The 21125-nt window shown below is 53.7% G+C and overlaps 7 protein-coding genes across 7 annotated transcripts; 5 read left to right on the top strand and 2 right to left on the bottom strand.

Annotated features, from left to right (window-relative positions):
- Positions 1-447: 447 nt before the first annotated feature.
- On the top strand, positions 448-4297 carry J4E90_008880 (uncharacterized protein; the record flags this gene model as incomplete). Its single annotated transcript, XM_051438402.1, has 4 exons — positions 448-1131; positions 1178-2686; positions 2732-3421; positions 3887-4297. The coding sequence occupies 4 exons, from the start codon at positions 448-450 to the stop codon at positions 4295-4297; spliced, it is 3294 nt and encodes a 1097-aa protein (XP_051287712.1).
- A 1581-nt stretch (positions 4298-5878) lies between these two features.
- On the top strand, positions 5879-6760 carry J4E90_008879 (uncharacterized protein; the record flags this gene model as incomplete). The annotated part of the gene is made up of 1 exon (XM_051438401.1): positions 5879-6760. The coding sequence occupies one exon, from the start codon at positions 5879-5881 to the stop codon at positions 6758-6760; it is 882 nt and encodes a 293-aa protein (XP_051287711.1).
- A 506-nt stretch (positions 6761-7266) lies between these two features.
- On the bottom strand, positions 7267-9789 carry J4E90_008878 (uncharacterized protein; the record flags this gene model as incomplete). The annotated part of the gene is made up of 4 exons (XM_051438400.1): positions 7267-7334; positions 7604-9436; positions 9483-9560; positions 9624-9789. The coding sequence occupies 4 exons, from the start codon at positions 9787-9789 to the stop codon at positions 7267-7269; spliced, it is 2145 nt and encodes a 714-aa protein (XP_051287710.1).
- A 428-nt stretch (positions 9790-10217) lies between these two features.
- On the top strand, positions 10218-12364 carry J4E90_008877 (uncharacterized protein; the record flags this gene model as incomplete). The annotated part of the gene is made up of 2 exons (XM_051438399.1): positions 10218-11010; positions 11061-12364. 2 exons carry the CDS (start codon positions 10218-10220, stop codon positions 12362-12364), a joined length of 2097 nt encoding a protein of 698 aa, XP_051287709.1.
- A 569-nt stretch (positions 12365-12933) lies between these two features.
- J4E90_008876 (uncharacterized protein) lies at positions 12934-15833 on the bottom strand (the record flags this gene model as incomplete). The annotated part of the gene is made up of 5 exons (XM_051438398.1): positions 12934-13071; positions 13122-14792; positions 14842-15203; positions 15251-15728; positions 15783-15833. The coding sequence occupies 5 exons, from the start codon at positions 15831-15833 to the stop codon at positions 12934-12936; spliced, it is 2700 nt and encodes an 899-aa protein (XP_051287708.1).
- A 1713-nt stretch (positions 15834-17546) lies between these two features.
- Positions 17547-18641, top strand: J4E90_008875 (uncharacterized protein; the record flags this gene model as incomplete). Its single annotated transcript, XM_051438397.1, has 2 exons — positions 17547-18085; positions 18200-18641. The coding sequence occupies 2 exons, from the start codon at positions 17547-17549 to the stop codon at positions 18639-18641; spliced, it is 981 nt and encodes a 326-aa protein (XP_051287707.1).
- A 1294-nt stretch (positions 18642-19935) lies between these two features.
- Positions 19936-20649, top strand: UBC12 (NEDD8-conjugating protein ubc12; the record flags this gene model as incomplete). Its single annotated transcript, XM_051438396.1, has 4 exons — positions 19936-19956; positions 20015-20102; positions 20158-20447; positions 20497-20649. The coding sequence occupies 4 exons, from the start codon at positions 19936-19938 to the stop codon at positions 20647-20649; spliced, it is 552 nt and encodes a 183-aa protein (XP_051287706.1).
- Between the last annotated feature and the right edge of the window lie 476 nt (positions 20650-21125).

Raw genomic sequence — 21125 nt, 5'->3', positions numbered from 1 at the left:
CTGGCACGCTATCCGTACTACGCAGCTTCTAGCCTTGCCTGTCACCACCAAACCCAACAATACCCACAACACTCCGACTCGGGAGACACAGACGTTTTCGCAGCCTGTATCTGTAACGACGCCGCGCAACAGTCGGTGCATGGGTTGATCCAGAGCCTCGCGCGCTTTTCGTTTGCCATTGCCTTCCCCGCGGCCTCGTTCGCCTAAGGTACCTGTCCCACCTGTGCAATCCAGCCCAAGCCACGAACACGCGCCCTCTGTCTCACTCGAGTCGCTCTGCTAACCAGCCCGCCGCCGTGTCCAGCTTTGCACGGTGTGTCCTTCTATGACGCATTGGTCGCCGCAGTAAATCTACGCATGTGCCCCACGCTGCTGCACACGCTCTCGAGTGCCTCGCCCGACCCTTCCCCTGCCCCGCCCTTGTAGCCGCAAACCACCGCAACCACCATGTTTTGGCGCTTCGGCGGGTACGCGCAGCTGTCGTCGCTCGACAGCATCCTCGACAAGCCCGACGTCACCGTCGAGGAGCTGCTCGACGAGTCGGACCTCATACAGGAGCTCAAGCAGCAGAACTCGAAGCTGATAGAATACCTTCGCGATGAGAATGTCTTGGAACGCCTGCTGCGCTACGTTATCGCCGCCAGACCCGACCTGCCCCCCGACGACGACACCGGAGGAGAACCTGCGCACGAGGCGAGGAGTCCCAGTCGGACGGGCTTTTTCGGCAAAGTCAGGGCGCGCTCGACATCCACCACCAAGTCCGATGCGGGCGATAGTGAAGAGACCAAGGAGGAGCGACAGCGCATGAAGTACGCCTATGTGTCGTGCGAGATCCTATCGTCCGAAGTGTGGTCCATATCCGAGGCGGTCCTCGAGAACCAGGACACCTTGCGACAGTTCTGGGCCTACATCAAGCAGCCTGCGCCGCTCGACCCCGTCCAGGCTGGCTACTTCACCAAGGTCAACGAGTCGCTGCTCGACCGCAAGATGGAGGAGATGCTCGACTTCTTCAAGTCATTGGACAATGTTGTAACAGACATGTTGCAGCACGTCGACTGCCCTGTCATCATGGACCTGCTGTTGAAGATTATCAGCCTTGAGAAGAGCGAGGGCGGACAGGGCATTGTTGACGTAAGTCGTTCCATACACGCTTGCTAGCATAACTAACAGACTCCAGTGGCTGCAACAACAGAACCTCGTTCCCCGCCTGATATCGTTCCTCGCCCCCGATCAGTCGACTTCCACACAAACGTCAGCTGGCGACTTCCTCAAGGCTATCATCACAATATCCGCAAACGCTACCACGCAAGACCAGTCCGTCATCGGGCCTAACGAGCTTACGCGCCAGCTTGTCTCCGAACAATGTCTGAAACAGCTGATCGATTTTATGCTGCAAGGCGGCAATCCGCTGACAGTCGGTGTGGGTATCATCATCGAGGTTATCAGAAAGAACAACTCCGACTATGATTTGGAGAATCAGATTGGGCCGGTACCCAAGAACTCAGACCCCATCTACCTGGGAACACTGCTTCGCCAATTCGCCAACCACATCCCGCAGTTCATGGAGCTGGTTAATAGCTCAAGCCAGATCGTGACACAGCGCGATGGCAGCACTACAAAGAAAAAGCGAGAGCTCAAGACAGCCTTTGGCGAGAAGATCGAACCGCTTGGATTTGATCGGTTCAAGACTTGTGAGCTGATGGCCGAGTTGCTGCACTGCAGTAACATGGCTCTGCTCAACGAACGGGGCAGCGAGGCTGAAGTCAGGAGGCGAGATGCCGAGCGGGAACGTCTCAAGGCTGACGGCAAATTGACTTCAGCGATTCCCGGCAACCCAGGCGATTTCTCCACCAGCGTTGATAGCCAAGGCTTCCACCACGCGCGCGCCCCATCCATGGACTCTCCCGCAGAGATAAAACCTCTGCATGTACAAAACAGTTCGGAAGACGACTTTGAAAAGGTTGTCGCGCCGGAAGTTGCTGTCGAAGAGGCCAAAGATACATCAACGGAGAAGGAGCAGATTGGAGAGCCATTGGAGCCTTCGCCGAAGCTGCCACCGAGAGATGCGCCACAGGAACCGTCCGCTGCCAAGACGGCAGGCGATGACGGCGAGTTTGTTGACGAGCCTCTGACACCACCCAAAGACGCTGCAGCACCTGCCGAGAAACCTGCATCTCCACCTAAGCCTGCAGATGATGCCGAGTCACCCACATCAGCCGGCCTGAGTGCCAAGGTCGATGAGCTTGAACTGGATACTGACACCGTTATGAACGACCGCCAGGAACCGACAGAGCCTGCGAAGACCGAGAAGTCTGATACCGATGTCAAGACCCCGCCATCTCTTCTCACACAGCAGCTCAACCAGACCTCGGATACCACCACCGCTGAACAATCCGAAAGCCTCTCACCCCATCCAGACGACAAACCAGCGCCACTGTTTGCGGGTAAGAACCGCAAAAGTGAAGCCGAACCAGCCAGCATCGACACCTCGCGCTTCACCGCACCAGTAGCAGGATCAGATCTTTCGGAAATAACTCCTATCGACGAGTCTCAGAGCGTGCGCTCGGTGGTATTCGGCAGTGCAGAGGATGCTGCAGGTTTCGAGATCGACATTGACGGTACGCCTGTTGTTGGCGACTTGCTGAAGATCACATTCGTTGAGAACAAAGTTGTACCAACGATACTGGTAAGCCCCTCGATATCTTCCAGCGAAACGTGCTAATATTTGCAGGACTTCTTCTTCCGCTTCCCATGGAACAACTTTCTACACAATGTAGTATACGACGTCGTTCAGCAAGTTTTCAACGGTCAGATGGACCGTGGATACAACCGTCAGCTAGCGATTGACCTCTTCGACAACGGAGGCATTACCGAGCGCATCATCAAAGGACAGCAGGAGAGCGACAAATCGCACCAAGAAACGTCCATGCGACTAGGATACATGGGTCACCTCACCCTGATCGCAGAAGAGGTGTTGAAGTTTACAGAGCGACACACCGACGAGGTTCTGTCGCAGATGGTCCTAGAGAAGGTCCACGCTCAAGAGTGGGTGTATTATGTGGAACATATCCTGGCCGAGACGCGAGAGCGCGACAACGCCATTCTCGGAGGCGTACGACCCGACATGAGCGTCGGGCCCAGACAAGCTGTGCTCAATGCCGTCAACGCAGCAAACAACAACTTTGGAGGCGACAGTGGCGGGCTCTCCAATGCAAGCCTCGCCAACAACGGCAACATAGGCCTCGACAGCATGGAGCTCACCAATGCTGGTGACACTGAGGGTGGTGGGTACACCTTCAGCGGAGGCTCCTTGCTTAGTGGCTTTACTAACTCGAGTGACGAAGAAGACGAAGACATGGACGATGTCGACACCGAGAGAGAGCGGGAACAACGACAGGGACCTGTCGACGACTCCGAACAAGTGGGTGAAATCTCATTTGACGATGCTGATATGGACTATCGATAAGTCCATGGCCCCGAGCATACACACTATACCACGAATGTTTCCCGCCCTTGGTGCGTTTCCTTTTCTTATACTTGTTTGTATCATGAGCGGGAACGGACAGACGGCTCGCATGCTAGATCTATGGGCCTATCATCATCCTTTCTGTACATACATTCCTTGCGCCATCCGACAGGGTGTATGATACATGTAGTAATACGCATCGTGAGATGTGGTTTCCTCTCATCTCCTTTGTGTGATGTACCACTGGATGATTGGGCTTCATTGATCTGGTATGGTGTCCTCTTTCCTCCTCGTTTCCATCTGCTTGTTTCCCCTTTGTTCACCCTTTCTCTGTTGATTCTGATTTGCTCGCGTTCCATCTCCGCCCTAAATTGTCGCCCTATACTACCATTGAACAGCTCCACTAACACTCTCTTCCAGCCCAGTATCCCACCGCCCCTCCAGATCCCCCCATCGCGCGCCCGCCGTCAATTCGCCCTCCGTCTCGCCCAACGCAAAGCGCAGCTCGAATCAACGCGCGAAGCAGAAGAAGACCCAGACGACCCTTCCGCCCCGAAAACCCAAGAACAAGAAGAACGCGAAGGACACCAGCGCTTTGCACGCATGTTCGAAGGCATCGAAGATTCTTCCGACGACGATAGTCTGCACAGTATTGAGGGTATGGGAGAGGACGAGGAGAGCATACTAGGCCGCATCGAAGTTGAGGGCCAGGAGGTGGGCAGGCGGAGTCCGATTAAAGTGGCTAGTCCCGAGAAGGTGAGTAGCCCGGAACTGGAGCGGGGTCCGAGTGGTGGGGAGGGTAAGGAGGAGGAGAGGAGGGTTGTGGTTTAGTATGTTGTTGATGTGTTTATGAATGTGGTATGTGGGTAAGGCGCGGGCGCCGTCAGCGGTATCGTTGATGTGTTGTTCGATGTCGCTGTTGATGGGTATTGCGAGAATTCATGTAGGTTTACGCGATGGATTGGCATGATGTATGTAGTAATGCATGGTTATGAGATACCCCCTTCGATCTATCTCTTGGGATATTGTACTTTACGTTGAGCTGGAGCACCTAATATAGCCGCAACATGCTTTTTTTCTTAGAGAGGTTCGCACTTTGATCTTGTGTTGTGCCGAAGACGAGGCAGGTACGACATTGGCGAAACGTACCTACCCATTCCGACGCTCGCGTCAGGTGACTTGGCGACACGCTAAGTAGAACCTTAGCGCGTCCGCCATCTACCCTTCCCTACCATCAACACTCATAGACTCCATACACAAATCCTACACCACACAGCATGTCGACGCAACCCGCCCCTCCCCGCCCTTCAAACGACCACCGCCGCACCTCCGGCGCCCCCAAACGCCAATCCATCCTCCCAAAACCCTCCTCCATCTTCCTCGACACCACCGTCCTCATCGCGCAGCACGCGCAAATCACCGGCACACACCCCGTCACAATCGGCCCTAATACCGTTTTACACCCACATAGCAAACTCAGCAGCGCGGTCGCACCTGTTGTCCTCGGCGAGGGCTGTGTGGTTTTTGAACGCGCGAAAGTGGGTGTTGGTATGGGTGCTGAGGGTGATGCGGAGGGGAAGAGGGGGAGTATGGCACCTCCTGCAAGGGGGAGTGGGAGTGTGAGGGAATCTATGCGCAGTGAAGGAACGGTGCTGGGTAGGAATGTGGTTGTTGATTCTGGGGCTGTGGTTGAGGCGGCGGAGGTGGGTGAGGGGAGTGTGGTTGAGGTTGGGGCTGTGCTGGGGAGGGGCAGTATTATTGGGAGGGTATGTCATACACGTCCTTTCTTCGCGTTGAAAGAAATCATTATTGGGGCTAACATGTTAGTAGTATTGCACTATATCGGCTTCTTCGGTTATACCGCCTTATACCCGCTTGCCAGATTATACGGTCGTGTACAGTGGGAATCAACAAAGGGTGGATCGGACGCTGCAGCTAAGACCGGAGATTCTGGAACAGAAGATGGCGGTGCACGCGAAGCAGCTGGATATGTTTAAGAAGCTCATTCCCAATAATATTGCGAAGTGGTCTTGAAGGGAGGACGTACTCGGGTCTTCGCGCTATCCTTCGGATTCCAGACGGGACGAGCTTCGATACAACGCCTCGACGACGTTCTTACACAAACCTCGGCCTACAGCGGTTCCAGGAGTGAAATATCTTTGGGTAGTGAAAGTAAGGAACTCCTACAGGACTCGGCGCTGGTTGCCTTGTGAAAGCTATGGATAGTCATAGCGGAAGCAATGGCAGCATTCTTTCACCGACCAGTGGGCCCTCTGGGAACATACAATCTCCTCTCTGGTTGTATATGTACGAAGCACCTCCACCGTTCACGACAAGAACCACCACACCATTCAGCTCTACCGGCACTTGCGTTCAACCATATCAGTACCAGCACCAGCATTACGACCAACAATGCCTCTCTACGCCTCCAAATCAGCCTTCCTCGCTTCGGACATGAAAGCGTGTCCCATGCAGCCCTCCGACCCCTCCTGTCCTATCTGCCGCGAGGATCTCCAGCCTCAGGAGTCAGAAGCCTTATCCGCGAGCCCTTCAAGCGAAGTCGCACAGAACGGTAACCCCATTACGAACGGTTCCGCCCATGACCATGGCACCACCGCCGTCAACAGCGCACCCGCTGAACCGAACGAAGATCACTCCCCCGTCAAGGTCACCTGCTGCAACAACATCTTCGGCCGCAATTGTCTAGAAACTTGGCTCACCAGGGGAAACAGCTGTCCATTCTGTCGCGCCGAGTTTTTCCCCTTGCAGACCGCACCAACCCGACTGACATTCGAATGGTTTGCTCGGGCCATGGGGACAGCAGGAGCTCGAACCGACGCGAGGTTGGAGGCAGCGAGAGCTCGATACACAGAGGGCATGGAGGCGGCGCATATTCGATATGCAGAGAGCATAGAGGCTGCGACACGTCGCATTACAGTCACACGTAGAAGGGACCTGCGCACGCTTGAGGCTCTGCATAGGGCGGCGGACCCGGATTCGGAATTGGCGGACCAGGATGACGCTGAGGATGAGTCTGAGTTGTCCTTCGAGACCGAGTCGGAGGATGATTTTGATTTAATGCCCGAGCTAGAGTCGGAGGATGAAAGCGAAGGGTACCACTCGGAGTCTGGGTCTGTTATGAGCGAAGATGAGGATGACGAGTCTGAGTTTGAAGATGAAGATGAAGATAGCGGTGATGAGGACGGTGGGGGCGGTGGACCCCCGGAAGGACCTGGATCTGGAGGCGCGGTTTGTGTTGGGTGCGCTCATACAGGTGCTTCAGTGCGAGCCTAGAGTGGCGTCGCTGGAATAACGAGTGTAAAGGAAGGTTTCGATAGGCCGGAAAAGATGATGTATTCATTCTTCCTGAGTGCGTATCTTATAGTCATCCATGAAAAATCATGTCGAAGTAGCACTTGCTTCAACCATCACAAGCTCAGCATCTATTATACTCATCCCCTGACTTTGCACGTCTACCTCTACCAACATACCTATCCGGCTATGACCAGCTGGGATAGCTTGAAACATCGTGGTATCCAACGATCCAGCAGCTGGTCATAGCCGGATACGTACGTTGGTAGAGAAAGATGTACCTATCAGACTGCACCACATCTCCCACAATCACCGTCCCAACCCTGTCTATCCTGACTCACTGCCACCGAAACGCATCCCCCGGAATAAAGAAATTCGCATCCTCAAACGTAATGACGCGATCCATATCGAGAAAATGGCTATCCATAAATGCATCCGACAGATTAAGCAGAGATTGGTCTTGAGTGCTATGCTGATTCCCCGTTGCGCTAGCATTGCCGTACGGGGCGAGCGATGGACCAGATACCGGGACTCCGTTTCCGGGCTGTTGATACTGCTGTAATGGGGTATGACTCGGGTAACTAGCTGGTACTTGCGGCGACGCGTATATCGGAGGTGGCGGCTGTCCGGATGGTGATATCGCGTGTGCGGATGGAAGGCGCGGATGGTGTTGCTCATAGCTGCTGGGTGAGGGCATGGTTGTATTCCGGGTTATGTCTGGAGGCGGGATGCGGCGTGGGCTGAGGGTCGAGTGTGAACTAGTGAAGCTGTTGGTGCGTCCGTGGTTCCTCATTAAAGAACGTTCATGCGCAAGGCTTCTGGAACGCGCTTGTGGTGTTGCGGCGTAAGTCGGACTGGCGTAGTTTTGTGGGTCGAGGGTCAGGCCGTTGTGGTCGTAAAAGTCGAAGCGGAAATTTGCGTCGTTTTGACAGGCTTCGAGGAGTCGTTTGAGGTGGTTTGCGTATATAGCTGCTTGGTTGTTTGGTTTCGCGTCGTCAGTGTTTTTCCCTTTCCATCTTGCGGCCATTTCCTCGAGATTGTGGATTAGGCGGTGGAATTCTGATCGTAGAGGTTTGCGGGTGGCTTGGTGTTCGAAGAGTAGTGCTTTGGCGGCGATGAAGGCACAGAATGAGAATTGGACGTTAACAAAGGGTATGGGAGTGTGGGTAAGAAATTTGTCGACGATGTTTGAAGTTTCTACGGCGGCGAGCTCGCACGTCTGGGCACTGCATTCTTTCGGTAGTGCGACGAAGTCGTTCCATCCGCGGGGTGGGTATCCGATTGGGTGGTGCAACAATATCATCGAGGTATTATGCGTAATGTGTGCTAGTGTCAGATTGGGATCCATGTCAACCACAGTCCTGTCTGACGAGATATTGGAGTCCTTCCACCTAGGTGGCAAGAAGATCTTCCACTGCACAAGCCTCAAGTCTAGCTCCTTGAAGCGTGTCAGCCAACTGACTGCATGCTCCTTGTCTTGCCAGTTGATCCTTTGTTGAAGGAAGAATGTCGTCACTTGACTCAAACTCTCGGTTGCTTCGACACAGTATGCGAATGCGCCTAGCTTGGAAGCATCGATGTAGCCGTTGGCGGAATTGGGGCTGGCTCCTGGCGGCAAGTGGTCGACTCCTGGGTCCTCTTCGTTATATTGTGCGGGCACATTTGCCAGTGAGCGCCCAATGCGGGCGGCGGCCTTGTTCCAGATGCCGAAGTAGGGTGTGGTTACCGGCTCTTCTCTGGTGAAGAAACCGCCGTCTGCCGGTAACCGACGGTGCACGTCATCTGCTGTGAGACTAGTGTTCCATCCTGTAGACACCGAACAATATCGATCGAGCAGAAATATGATCCAGAACAATCTTCGTCGCTCTTCCAACTCCGTCCAGTCGTTTGAGGGCTTCACCAACCGCACAGGCGTCATGAGTGATCCCGACTGCGACGTTGATGGCTCAGTAGTAAGCTGGAGGTAGTCTATAGTCCTCGTGAGCGATCCGATCAGCGGCCACGCTCTTTGTGTTTGTCCGTCATTGAGAAGATCGAAGACTAGAAAGATGAGGGCCTGCAAGCTTTCGATGGTGACATTGCGCATCGCATGCGTTTCCACAATCATCCGGGAGACCCTCGTCTGCTGAATGATCTGATCATTATCCAGGTATAGTACGTTGGGCTCCATGTGTCGCAAAGCAACGGCGACCAGAGCATGAAGGACCAACACATGTCCTGGATCCTGGCAACCTTGGCGCACTCGCGTTTGGAGTCTCGCCTTATGAATATATGGGATCCAATGATGGAACGAGACGCAGAAAAAGTCTGCGACCTTCTCGAGCAGTGGTTGAGATGGCAAATGCTGCGCGATATCAACATCTTCAAAGGGGAAAAGCCAACTCTCAGCAATTGGCATTTCGAATCTTCGTTTGAGAGGATTGGACGCGCCGTTCTCTTCTTCGGAAGCTCTGGAGCCATCCTCTGCGGGTTGGTGGTTGTGGCTATAATCGGGAGTAGGCGCGACATACGGCGCGTGTTCCTCAACACGAGGTGCGCGTTCTTCTACAGCACTCGGGCTTTCATGCGCGACGCCATGGCCATTCGCCGTGGTATCATCGTCTCTATACCGTGGCCGGATGTTTCCCGCATCATCTAGCAGTATCCTCTCCAGAAAGGCTACGGAGCGTAAGATTGAGTTCATTGTAGAAGGAGGACCACATACCGACGCGGCGGGTCAACGCCTCAACAGCTCCGGGCTTAAGCCCAGGTTTGTTCTTTGGCTGATAAACACATTCAGAGGCTATGGCACATTAGCGACGCAAGATAGCGACGCGAAATAGCGCCAATCGACAGAAACACTCACACAGCCTCAAGCAATGCGAGCACGAGGGTGTCTCGCGCGAGCATCGCAGCTTGCGTTGCTTGCAGCTAACGCACGCGGGCGTGTCACCGCCCACCGAGACGGGACCGTCGTCCTCGCCTGCCTGGCTACCATTGCCAACCGAGTAATTGGTCCACCCAGCCGACATCAGCACGACATCGCAAGAACGCTGATCAAGAAGAAGCAAATGTGGAGGATGCAGCGAGCGGCGGGCATCGGGATAAATCGATAATTACTCCACACGCGGGCCCCGCGCGGTCTAACCCTCCTTTCGGCTGATCACCATCACTCCACCCCGGAAGCCACCCGATTCCATCAATACGGGACGGGAACCTATGGCGATACGCGGTACCGACATAGCTTTCGGATGCGCTACCTATTGAAGCTTGGATGTAAAGAGGCACGAACTGTCTTTTGCACCCACTGGAAGGTACCGCCCACAGGGGGTCACGCCATAGCACTGGACACAGGAGACTACGGAACATGTAGAGGCACAAACGCACAGCCTCAGTCTGAAAGAACTCTCAGGCTCTGCATCTTCACGCAGTCTAAGCTCTTGATGACGCTCAGGACACTATGCCTCCGCTAGACGGCTTCTCAAACAACCCGTTCAAGACCCACGCCGACTTCAAAACCGCATCAATAGCACTCCTTCGCGCACTGAAGCCATATCAATCACCCCATGGCGCCCGAATCAAACTCCCATTGTCAACCGGCACCCATTTCGACGATGTCGCCGCCCAGCTTGAAGGATACGCCCGGCCGCTATGGGCAGTCGGCGCGCTGATGCACTCGAACATCGTGTCTAAAGACGAGTACGAAGAGCTTATCGGACCATACGCCATAGGCCTGGCCAATGGTACCAACCCACACCACGAAGAGTACTGGGGTCCAGTCGTGCTACGTGACCAACGAATGGTGGAAATGGAGATCATCTCGTTCGCGCTACTATCAGCTCCAGAGACCATGTTCCATTCGCAGTCGGAAGAAGCGAAGAGGAATATCACGATGTGGCTGGGGACTATCAATGGCAAAGACTTCCCCACGACAAATTGGCTGTGGTTCCGCGTCATGACAAATTTAGCATTGATCAAAGTCTGCGGCGTACCGAAAGAGCATGTACTCGATGCGATGAAAGCGGATTTGGATCTCATGGAGCAGTTCTACCGAGGGGACGGCTGGGCAGCAGATGGTATCTGGAGCGATGAGGGACGACAGGCAGATTACTATTCCGGCAGCTTTGCAATCCAGTTCTCGCAGCTTATCTATGCGAAAATGGCACAGGATCTGGATCCAGAGCGGTGTGAGAGGTTTCGGGGTAGAGCGAAGGAATTTGCAGTGTCGTTCTGGCGGTACTTCGACACCAATGGTATGTTGAACACCTACCGCAGGCACCCAACACTAACCAACGCACACTAGGTGCCGCTATACCCTTCGGCCGCAGTCTAACATACCGTTTTGCATTCGCTGGATTCTGGTCCGCCGTTGCTTTCGCAGAGGTCGAACTTCCCGAACCACTCAACGACTGGGGCGTGATCAAAGGACTTTTACTCCGGCACTTCCGCTGGTGGAGCAAGAAAGAGGACATGTTCAACGTCGACGGCACGTTGACAATAGGCTTTACCTACCCCAACATGTACATGAGCGAAGACTACAACAGCCCGCAATCTCCTTACTGGGCTATGAAATCTTTCCTAGCGCTAGGACTGCGGAAAAATCACCCGTTCTGGACTGCGGAGGAGAAGCCTTTACCCAGTGCAGATGTGGAAGTTATGCCAGTTAAACCGGCTATGCATATCCTCTCCAACCAGCCAAACCACCATTTCCTCCTCTCCATGGGCCAATTCTGTCCTTGGCCGCTCAAAGCTACAGAAGCCAAGTATGGAAAATATGCTTACTCATCGCACTTTGGTTTCAGCGTGCCTACTGGTCCGCTGATACAGCAAATCGCTCCAGACAGTACACTCGCGGTGAGTAAAGACGGTGGCGAGACGTGGCGCGTACCATGGAAGGTCACAAACCATCGCTTTGCTACTGCACAACTGATGCGCAACGACGAATTTATAGAAGATATACCGTGCCTGACGAGCACTTGGAAGCCCTGGGCCGACGCCGATATAACGGTACAAACACACATCGTAGCTCCTTGCTCGCGCTGGCCAGATTGGTACATCCGCTGGCACCGCCTCACCAACAACGGGTCTAGTGTTATCAATATCCAGGCCGTCCAAGGTGGCTTTGCGATCCAAGGCCGCGGCGATAAGTACGGTGAAGCCTTATCAGCACACGCACATAGCTCTGAGTTCTCCATCCAAGCAAGCCGAACCAATGCATCTTTCCCGCAAGGCACGGTAACAACACAGCACTCAACACTCATCTGCTCCAACGCCGGCGCCAGCGGCATCGCTGCCCTCGATTCAAACAGCACCGATTCTCCAACGACAAAAATGTATGCGGAAGTCCTGAAACCGGATGCGAATACGAATTTGATGTGGCAGCGCACACTTATACCTACCATCCGGAACGAGTTGAGCATCGCGCCGAATACGAGTGGACAACCAGCTTCTGAGTTTGGCAGCGCAGTCTTCGCTCTGGCTAGGACGAGTGATAGAGAGGAGCGGTACACGGGGTTGAGTTATAGTGAATTGTGGGGTGATGTACCTGTACTGGATGCTGGGAGAGGGCAGCAGAAGGATGGGGAGTGGTATATTAAGCTTAAGTAGATATGCGACAGGCTAGCAAATGCATATGATTCCGTCTAGATCAGTTAGCTGGGCAGGATATAGAGACGTTATGTGACTTACCATACAAACCCTAGTCACAGCCTTGGCCGACAAAGTATGAGTAATCGGAGTGTCAAAAGCTAAAGGTAGGGGCGTAGGTCTGAGCAGCACATAAGCATGAGCCACACGCAAATGATATTTGAAACATAATCTAGTATTCAATCTAGCAAAAAAAGACCCGCAAGCCAAGCTAATCGTGCAAATGTGATAATCGGTATATCTTCCTCCATTCCCCAATCCGATTCAGATAGGCGCCCAGACATTTCAAATATTGTCCGTTATAGCTAGAGAACACACAGATAGTACAAGCAGGTCATGATCTTGCCAATCCGCATCATAGATGTGCAGAGGTGATTTTTTTGTACATGACAAAGAGTCATAGAAAGACCACGTATAGCCTCCTTAGCTTGCGCTGAGGTCCAAGACACCGGGTAACGCCAACATGATTGATTAGCAAAAGGTGGCTGCTGTGCCGCGAAGGATGAGTTTGTTGGTTGGGTTTGGTGTTTCTACCTCTTCCTCACGCAGAAGAAGAGACCAGTGCGACCAAGGAACCACAAGCATCCGGCGAAACGGACAATGGCGAGCGCAGCGGTAGCCCAAAGAAGGGCCTGGAAGAAATGCGCGGTTCTGCCGGAGGCGCTTGACTGTAATTGAGTTAGTAAAATGATCGAGATAAGAACTTCAAGTAACTTACAGAGAAACCGAAGCGGTCGAAGTTGTCCTGGGTAATGACAACCGCAAGTGTGGCGTTTGAACCAATCCAGGCTGTGCACAAATGGGTACGGAAAGACTTATAAGAGTCCTCCAGAGTCTTCTCGTCGCTCTCGACAGGTGGTACGTAAGGAGCGAGAGCGCGCTTGACGGTAGCTTCGAACTGACTGTCAATATCGGCTTGTGGCAGATCCGGCTCCTCGATAACGTTGTGCTTGCCGTCGGCTCCCTTCTCCGTCTTCGCTGAGGGAAGTGCATCTGCCTTGTCGGAACCCTTGGTACCCCAAGAGACATCGTGCCAGTTGGAGAAGGCGTAGACGTTGAGGATGTTGACATAGGAGGACATGATAAGCAGATACTGCGGGAACGAGGTGAACATGTGCCATGGGTCCATGTAAAGGAATGAGGCGACGTAGTAAAGACCGAAGGTAGCCGCAAGAGCGATAATGATAATACCGACACCGCTCGACGAGAAGAAGGACGAGGCGAATGCTTCCGGTGATGAAGTATCGAGTTTCTGCGAGGACGGGTTCGTGAAAGCCTGAACAACGAGGTAGATGGACAGGATAACAATGTAGAACTGGATGAGACCGAAGACGCAGAAGGAGACCAGGTAAGACCACTTGGAACCCTTTGGACGATTACCAAAGGCCAAAATGAACTGTAGGACCAGGAATGCGAGGTAGAGATAGGTGACGATGACGTTGAAGATGGGCGTGACAGTGTTTCCGAAGGGCCAGGCGTCTCGGTTATCGGTTTTGGTGCCGACAAGACTCATGATAACGACGGTGGTAAGCCAGAAGGAAGCCAGGGAGAACCAGGCCATGATAGTCTGGAAGACGTTGTACAACATTTGAATGTGCAGGAAGAACATGCGGACGAGGTTGTGGCCACTCTTGTACATGCGGCCGAAGTGGAGCAGGGAGTAGATACCGGCAGCGAAGGAACCGTTCAACCAACGACGACGCTGACCGATGAACTCGGCAGCACCCTCAGGCACATCGGTTTCACCCTTGGAGGCCTTGATGTAGGTGAGATGCCACTTGGATCCAGCCTTGGCGACAAGCTCGAAACACAGAATACGATCTTCGGCCAAGAACATGTTCTTCTTGAAAATGTTCATACCCTCAATACCCTTCTTTCCGAGGATCTTGGCGAGTGTGTGGTCACCGTGGAAGTACTGCTCGAGCGGTCGGCCCATGATAGCACGGTATCGGTAGGCCGAGAAAGCACCAGGCAACACAGAGACGTATCCGAAGGAGGATTCCAGCGGCTTGTCGAGAATGTTACTGATCTTGTACTCGAAGTTTTGGGCGGCTACAAGGGGGTTGAGGAGGTTCTTCCAGCCCTTTCCTAACATAGCGTGAATCTCACCGCAAGCACCACCGAGATCCTTGTCGTTGTAGAAACCTTCCCAGAGGGCAAGAAGGGACTTGGGACCGGGCTTTGTACCAGCATCGAGCAGAATGCAGACTTCGGGGTTCAGGATGCGACCGATAGCAGTGAAGAGCCACCTGTGGGAGTTGATCTTCTTGCTGTTCTTCTGCTTCAAGCAGAACATCATCTGAACGGGGGGAAGTGTGCTGGCGCTGTCATCGTGGGGGCGAATGAGCTGCTGGTTGGGCGTAACGGAAAGTTGCGTGGTGTATTCGAACTGACTTGTTAGTAAATTACTTATAGACTAGAATTTGATCAATACTTACGATGTGAGCAACAGTCTCGTTTCCGTCAATGTCCTTCTTCATGACACCGTCCTGGTAAATACCGACGGTGGCGAGCAGATCGAGAGTACCCTTGTCGCAGGGGTCGATACCGTCGAAAACCAAGCACACGACAATCTTCTGCCAGGCCGGACCGCCCTTGTTCCAGAACTCGGACTTCTTGAGGTTGACAATGTCGCGGATGTTCTGCATGACACCGTGCAGAGTACGGGCAGTGAGAACCTTGTCTTCGTTGTAGTAGGTGATGGCAATGAGCAGCTCGGTGTGGCGGTTGTACATGGCCGGACGCAGATTGTAACCGTTCTTGAGGGTGAAGTCGTTGGGGTCGCATGTCGCAGCAGTGTCTAGCGGCTGTCAGACCTGAAGGGGAAATACAGAACGTGGGACTTACAGCGCATGTGGGTAAACTCCTCGCTACCGCTCTCGAGGTCATTGCGGTACTTGGCCTGAATGGCGTTCTGGATGGCAGAGGGGACGGGGTAGTCGGCACTCAGAACGGAACCCTGGACGAGCTTGACCTTACGGGTCATACCACGCTTAAGGCCACCGGCGGCACCTCCGCCGGGCTGCTGTCGCTGCCTCCATGCTTCGGTCGAGCTGGTCTCGCTCCTCTGGTATGGTGATGGGGCCCGCTGGGGAGCACCAAAGTCGCCCTGCGCGTCGTAGCCACCGGACGCCGAGTAGGAAGTGCCCGCGTGGGCCTCGCCGGGGTATTGTGTTGGCTTGTCGGTCGCGTAGGACTCGGTCAAGCTGTAGGTGGAGTGCGGGCGGACCTCAGGGTTGCCGTAGAAAGGGTCCGGGTGGGCGCCGGTAGGGTTCTCGTGCAGCAGCGAGCGGCCTACTTCCTCCTCATCGTGGGTGCGGTCGTACTGCGGACGCTGTCAGTATGTCGTGCCTTCCGCCATATCATCAGGGGCGCCTACGCCGGTGTTCGGGTCTCCAAGGTTATAACCTTGGTTATTGTTGTACGCCATGACGTGCTGCAGTCCACGGGCCGGCGCTGCAGATGGCGGTGTTGAAGGGAAAAAGGAATAGGCGGTAGGGGTATAAACGGTTGAGATGTCAGAAAGGCGGCAGCGCACAACTCGGGGTGTCGCTTGATAAAGGTGGATGGAATGTCTGGGGCGCTTCAGGGCTGAGAAAGCTGAAGGGACGCGCGCTATACCCCTTGTGGTGGGATGGGGGAAGGTGCGCTAGGAAAACCGCCGTCTCTGAAACACGGCTTAGCCAGCTTCTATTCGTCGTCGCCGTGTAAGCTGCGCGTTTCGGATGCAGCTGGGCACTCCTTTAACAAGAATGCATTCGTGGAGACGCTTCAAGAACGGGCGATCGCTTCTACTTGAATTCGACGGCAACCGCAAAACCTGCTGGCGGTGAAGCACACGACCGAAGCACATGAAGTCTCCGTCGTCTGTCAGTGTGGCGCTAGCCGGCCACGACCTGCTAAAATTAGACAGGCCCTGGACGCTTGCTTGCTCAGCCTCACCAAAGTCTACCAACATCGCTATCGCCGGCATACTATGATACTGTCATGTAGACTGCCTGACTCGCCCTGCGCAGACTACTCCTACGACGTGCATACAACGCCCGTTGCCGTCGAGTGGCTGAAATGCTCAAAATGCCCTTCTGCACGGCTGCGCGTCTCTGTCTCAAGCTAGGGGTCGCACGGCCGACGTCAGCCAGCTTTCAAGGTTGCTCCGCAGGCGGATCCACTCAGAGAGATCTCCTAGTTCTCTGCAAAGGGTTGCATGCATCGCTACTGTGACCCAGCCTACCGACCTGTATACGAACCTGTAGTCGGAGCGATTGATTTCTAAATAGGGCCGTTCCCATGCCACCACTACAAACCTTGCCACGTCGTTTTTGCCTGCCGTTTTGCCAGCGTTATTGCAGTGCTGCGTTTGGCTGCCGGGTTCGCGTGATGGCGGTGCGGTGACAGGGTCCAGGCCTATGGTGAGTCTCCTATCCGTCGCTGTGGGCCGCCGTTGGAAAGTTGTTCCTGGACCCAGGACCCTTCATCTCTGCTGGGTCTCACATCTCAACCGCCACATACTCGATCTCGCTGACAGCTTGGCATCGGCGTCGGTACCACATATGTTCTGAGACGACGTCGAAAGTCAGATCTTCCACCACGATCCTTGGTTGAATACAGTCCTGCGTTATTGGCTTTCTTGCATATGTGCACGATAATATGCAAACAACAGGCTGGCCTATGCTGAGCAACAGTCTGCGCAGCTCCCCCCAGTCATCGCATCACGTGCTACAGCCACTTCTTACATCCATGATACCACCAGGGCTGCGAAGTTCCTTCCAACTCAGGTAGCGATAGAAACGTCCCCTCAAATCGCTTCTTTCGCGGCGAAGATGGCGAACGCTTCTGCCTCTTTGCATCTTATCGCGCGGGGAGGAGCAGGCCGCACCTTCCGTCACCAGCGCCTCAACAAAACGAAAACTTGTATTCTCCATGTGCATCCACACCACTCGTGTAGTCTTCCTCATGCTCGAAAAACAACACCTTATTACTTAACCCGCTTGGCTGGCGTCATACCCGCTGCTACTGCCCCGCATCGAAATAATAGTCGCAATAGTTGTAACTACAACAATTGAACATCTTGTTCGCGAATCACCTACGAAGCTCTACACAGTTCCTCTTCGACCCGCATATCCACTAAGCGGTACGAGCCGCCATGGCCTCAGCCGCACCATTAGTGGATCTGCCCAAATCCAAGTCTGGTGCTTCACCACCGTCAACGGCGACCACATCTCCAATAGCCGAAGGTCACGTCAATACAACTCAATGGCGAACACCTGAGAATCCGGACTTTGTTCATCCTGATCACGCAATACCGTCACCAAGTTATCCCAGCGCGGAGAACCTCATCATTGTCTGCTGCCACGCCATTTTCACTCCGAACGCCGATGAGTCCAACTTCCCACTGTGTAGTCCTCACTACGAGCCGCATTGGTTGCTAGCGCCTTTCCAAAAATCAGACGAAGCGACAGGCAAGCCAGGCGAGCATGAGACGTTCTTGGCCCATATCAAAGCTGGTATCGATGCTTTGACCGTCGGAACGGACGCAGAGCATCCACCTTCAAGCATTCTTGTCCTCAGTGGCGGGGCTACTAAACGAGCGGAGTCTCTGAAAACCGAGGCACGCTCATACTACCATGCAGCGCTCGCAGAAGAGTTAGCAGAAGGTCACAGGGGTGGGGGACGAACTCATAGGTGAGCACCCTGTATACTTGTCGTAATTCCAAAACTCGTCATCTGAGGACAGTGAATGAACCAGAAGCAAACAGCAAGGCTCACTTCGAGACAATTTTTTGACCAAATACGCAGACTATACAACAAAGGATATATATTACTAGAGGAACAAGCGACGGATTCATTCCAGAATCTGCTATTCAGCATCCTCCTGTTCAGGAAGGCTACTGGCAACTATCCGAAACAGATTCGGGTAATCACGCATGCTTTCAAGTCGAAGCGGTTCCTCGAACTACATGCTCCGACTATCCGATGGCCGAAAGAGCGCATCCTGGTGCAGGGTATAGATCCGCCGATGGCAAACGACGCATTACAGAGCACGCTTCGTGGGGAAGAAGAGAACGGATATGCGGCGTGGGAGAATGACCCCATGGGTACCGGAGATCTTCTAGGTGGGAAGAGACAGTTACGCGGATGGGACGCCAGCAAGGCAGCCAAGCATTTCAAAGACTTGGAAGATAGTGTCAAGGAGTTGTTTCAAGGCACAGTATCCGACGAGCTGCCATGGATAAGCTAGAGCAAGAATTGCTAGGACTTGCTTACTATCTAAACTCCTACCTATCCTATCGAAGCGTTGTATTTGGTCGCCCACAGAGCACGACATCTTCACCTAGCGGGATCCATCTCGTGTCTTTCAATCTTGTGATGGGCAGTCGTTCTGAGCCGCCATCCGGACACACCTGTACACCGCCTCTTCCTAGCCACGTAGGAGCAATCGTGACGATTACCGAGTCGACCAGCGAGTAGGCGGGACCAGGTCCCAGTATATCATTGATGACAAAACCGCCACCTTCAATCATCACACTCTTTATACCTCGGTGCGCCAAAGCATCGAGGATGATATGCCACGACGAACCGGATGCAGCAATGTCTTCAGGAGAAAGTCCCAGAACCAAGAACTGGCCACCTACGCTTTCGAGTATCTTTCGTTGAGTATTGGACGGCTCCACGCAGGTCACGATGTAAGGTGCTTTTCCCTTTCCCTCCTTGGCTAATCTTATCACCTTGCTTGCTTCGCTGAATTGCCAGCGTCCGTGGGGATCAACAACGACTGGCCTTGGTTGTCCAACGAGCCCTTCTCCACCATAGCCGCCGACGCCTTCGATTCGGCAATTTAATGATGGGTTGTCGGCAATGGCTGTCCCCGCTCCGATCAGAATAGCATCGTGTCTTGATCTCAGGAAATGGGTCATGGCCTTGGATTGCGGGCCAGATAACGCTGTCTGCACGCCGGGCGCGATAGCTAATTGGCTGTCGAGCGAAGTAGCGAAGGTTAATGTAACGAAAGGCTTAGAAACATGTTGGTGGGATCGGGGCGATGTAGGCGGGTCATGAGGTAGGTAGCCTTCTATGTGCTGGCTATCCGAAGCTGGAAAATGTAACGCGTCTCGTACAGCTGTCATGGCTGCTGTGACTATGTTTCGACTGTACGTACGAGTATCGTGAGTCTGTACCTAGGTAGATGGAAGGCTGAAAACCATGGGTGACTAAGCCGTAAAGTGGGCATCACCGAGAAACCGTGTTTGGACCCCACGTCGCAGCACGGACGCCCGAGGATCGTGGCAGTCTGCCCAACTTATCCTCACCCTCACGTATAATATCTCTAGCCCTTCTTTTGTTCGGCATTTGTACTTTCGCAGGCCCTCGCACTCGCCGCCTTCTCCACTAGCCTCTCCCTATCACCCAACCGCCACCTAGTCCTCTACCTCTCGCCGTTTGCCCCACGACCCTCACGCGCGCGCATTCCAGCACACCAACGCGGTTATATCTACACAGGCAATAGCCCGGACGCCGCATACAATACCGCCAAGATGATGAAAATATGGTCTATGGTAGGTCTTTGGAATTCTAGTGTCGCGTGGTAATACATGACGGCTAACAATCTTGTAGAAGAAACAGCAGCAGCAGGATGAGGCTGCACAAGCTGCGTCGAGCAAGAAGAAGAAGGTCACCCCAGCCCAGCTGCGAACACAAAAAGGTACCGTCATCTCTCGACTACATACCATGTCCCTCGCAAAGCTAACGCGACACAGATCTCGAGGAACTATCTCTCGGCACAACGATGAAGACACACTTTCCCAACCCCGACGATATCCTAAACTTCGAGCTCACGATCGACCCTGACGAGGGAATGTATAAAGGTGGACGCTTCAGATTCGACTTCAAGATCAACCAGAACTTCCCTCACGACCCGCCAAAAGTCAAGTGCACACAGAAGATCTACCATCCGAACATCGACCTTGAGGGCAACGTCTGCCTGAACATTCTGCGAGAGGACTGGAAACCAGTATTGAACTTGAATGCGGTTGTTGTTGGTCTACAGGTACGTTACAGGGTTGCAAGATATGGAATGGCATACTGACAGATCACAGTTTCTCTTCCTCGAGCCGAACGCGTCGGACCCGCTGAACAAAGAGGCTGCCGAAGACCTCAAGCAGAACCGAGAGGGCTTCAAGCGCAACGTGCGCGCATCGCTCGGCGGCGGCACAGTCAAGGGACAGAACTTCGATCGCGTGCTCAAATGAGCTCTGTCGCATAGGATCAGAACAACACAAGCTTTCACGCAGCAGTCCTTCGAAATGCCCCCCCACGGACGGATGCATCACAATGACATGAGACCGAGCCACGGGCTTATTGCAGGACGGGGTTGATGCATGGGAGAAGATTGAAGGTGAACATGTCAATACATTAGCGATTGCATGTATGGTCTGGCGCATCATGTAGAGGGTGCATGGGTATCATACGGGCGCAAGATAGTCTTTCAAGATCTCATACAATATGACTGCACATTTGCGCACAAAGATGGTTTTGCCAATTCGTGATACTCTACTGTGACTGCGATGTTTGCTTGAAGATGGCGTCACAGCCAGACCGAATCTGTATCCCTCTACCTAGGCTGTGAAGCTATACGCAAACCGTACTGCGCAACGTTACCTTGTAGTAAATAGGCCCGCTTAGACTACGGTCAATCTCACCAAGTCATCAGCCGCCACGCACTATC

Source organism: Alternaria incomplexa, assembly GCF_024043165.1.
Source record: "Alternaria incomplexa strain BMP 0042 chromosome Unknown scaffold_14, whole genome shotgun sequence".
NCBI classification, from domain to species: domain Eukaryota; kingdom Fungi; phylum Ascomycota; class Dothideomycetes; order Pleosporales; family Pleosporaceae; genus Alternaria; species Alternaria incomplexa.
The sequence above is the reverse complement of the archived record's forward strand: the minus strand, read 5'-3'. Positions and strand labels throughout refer to the sequence as shown.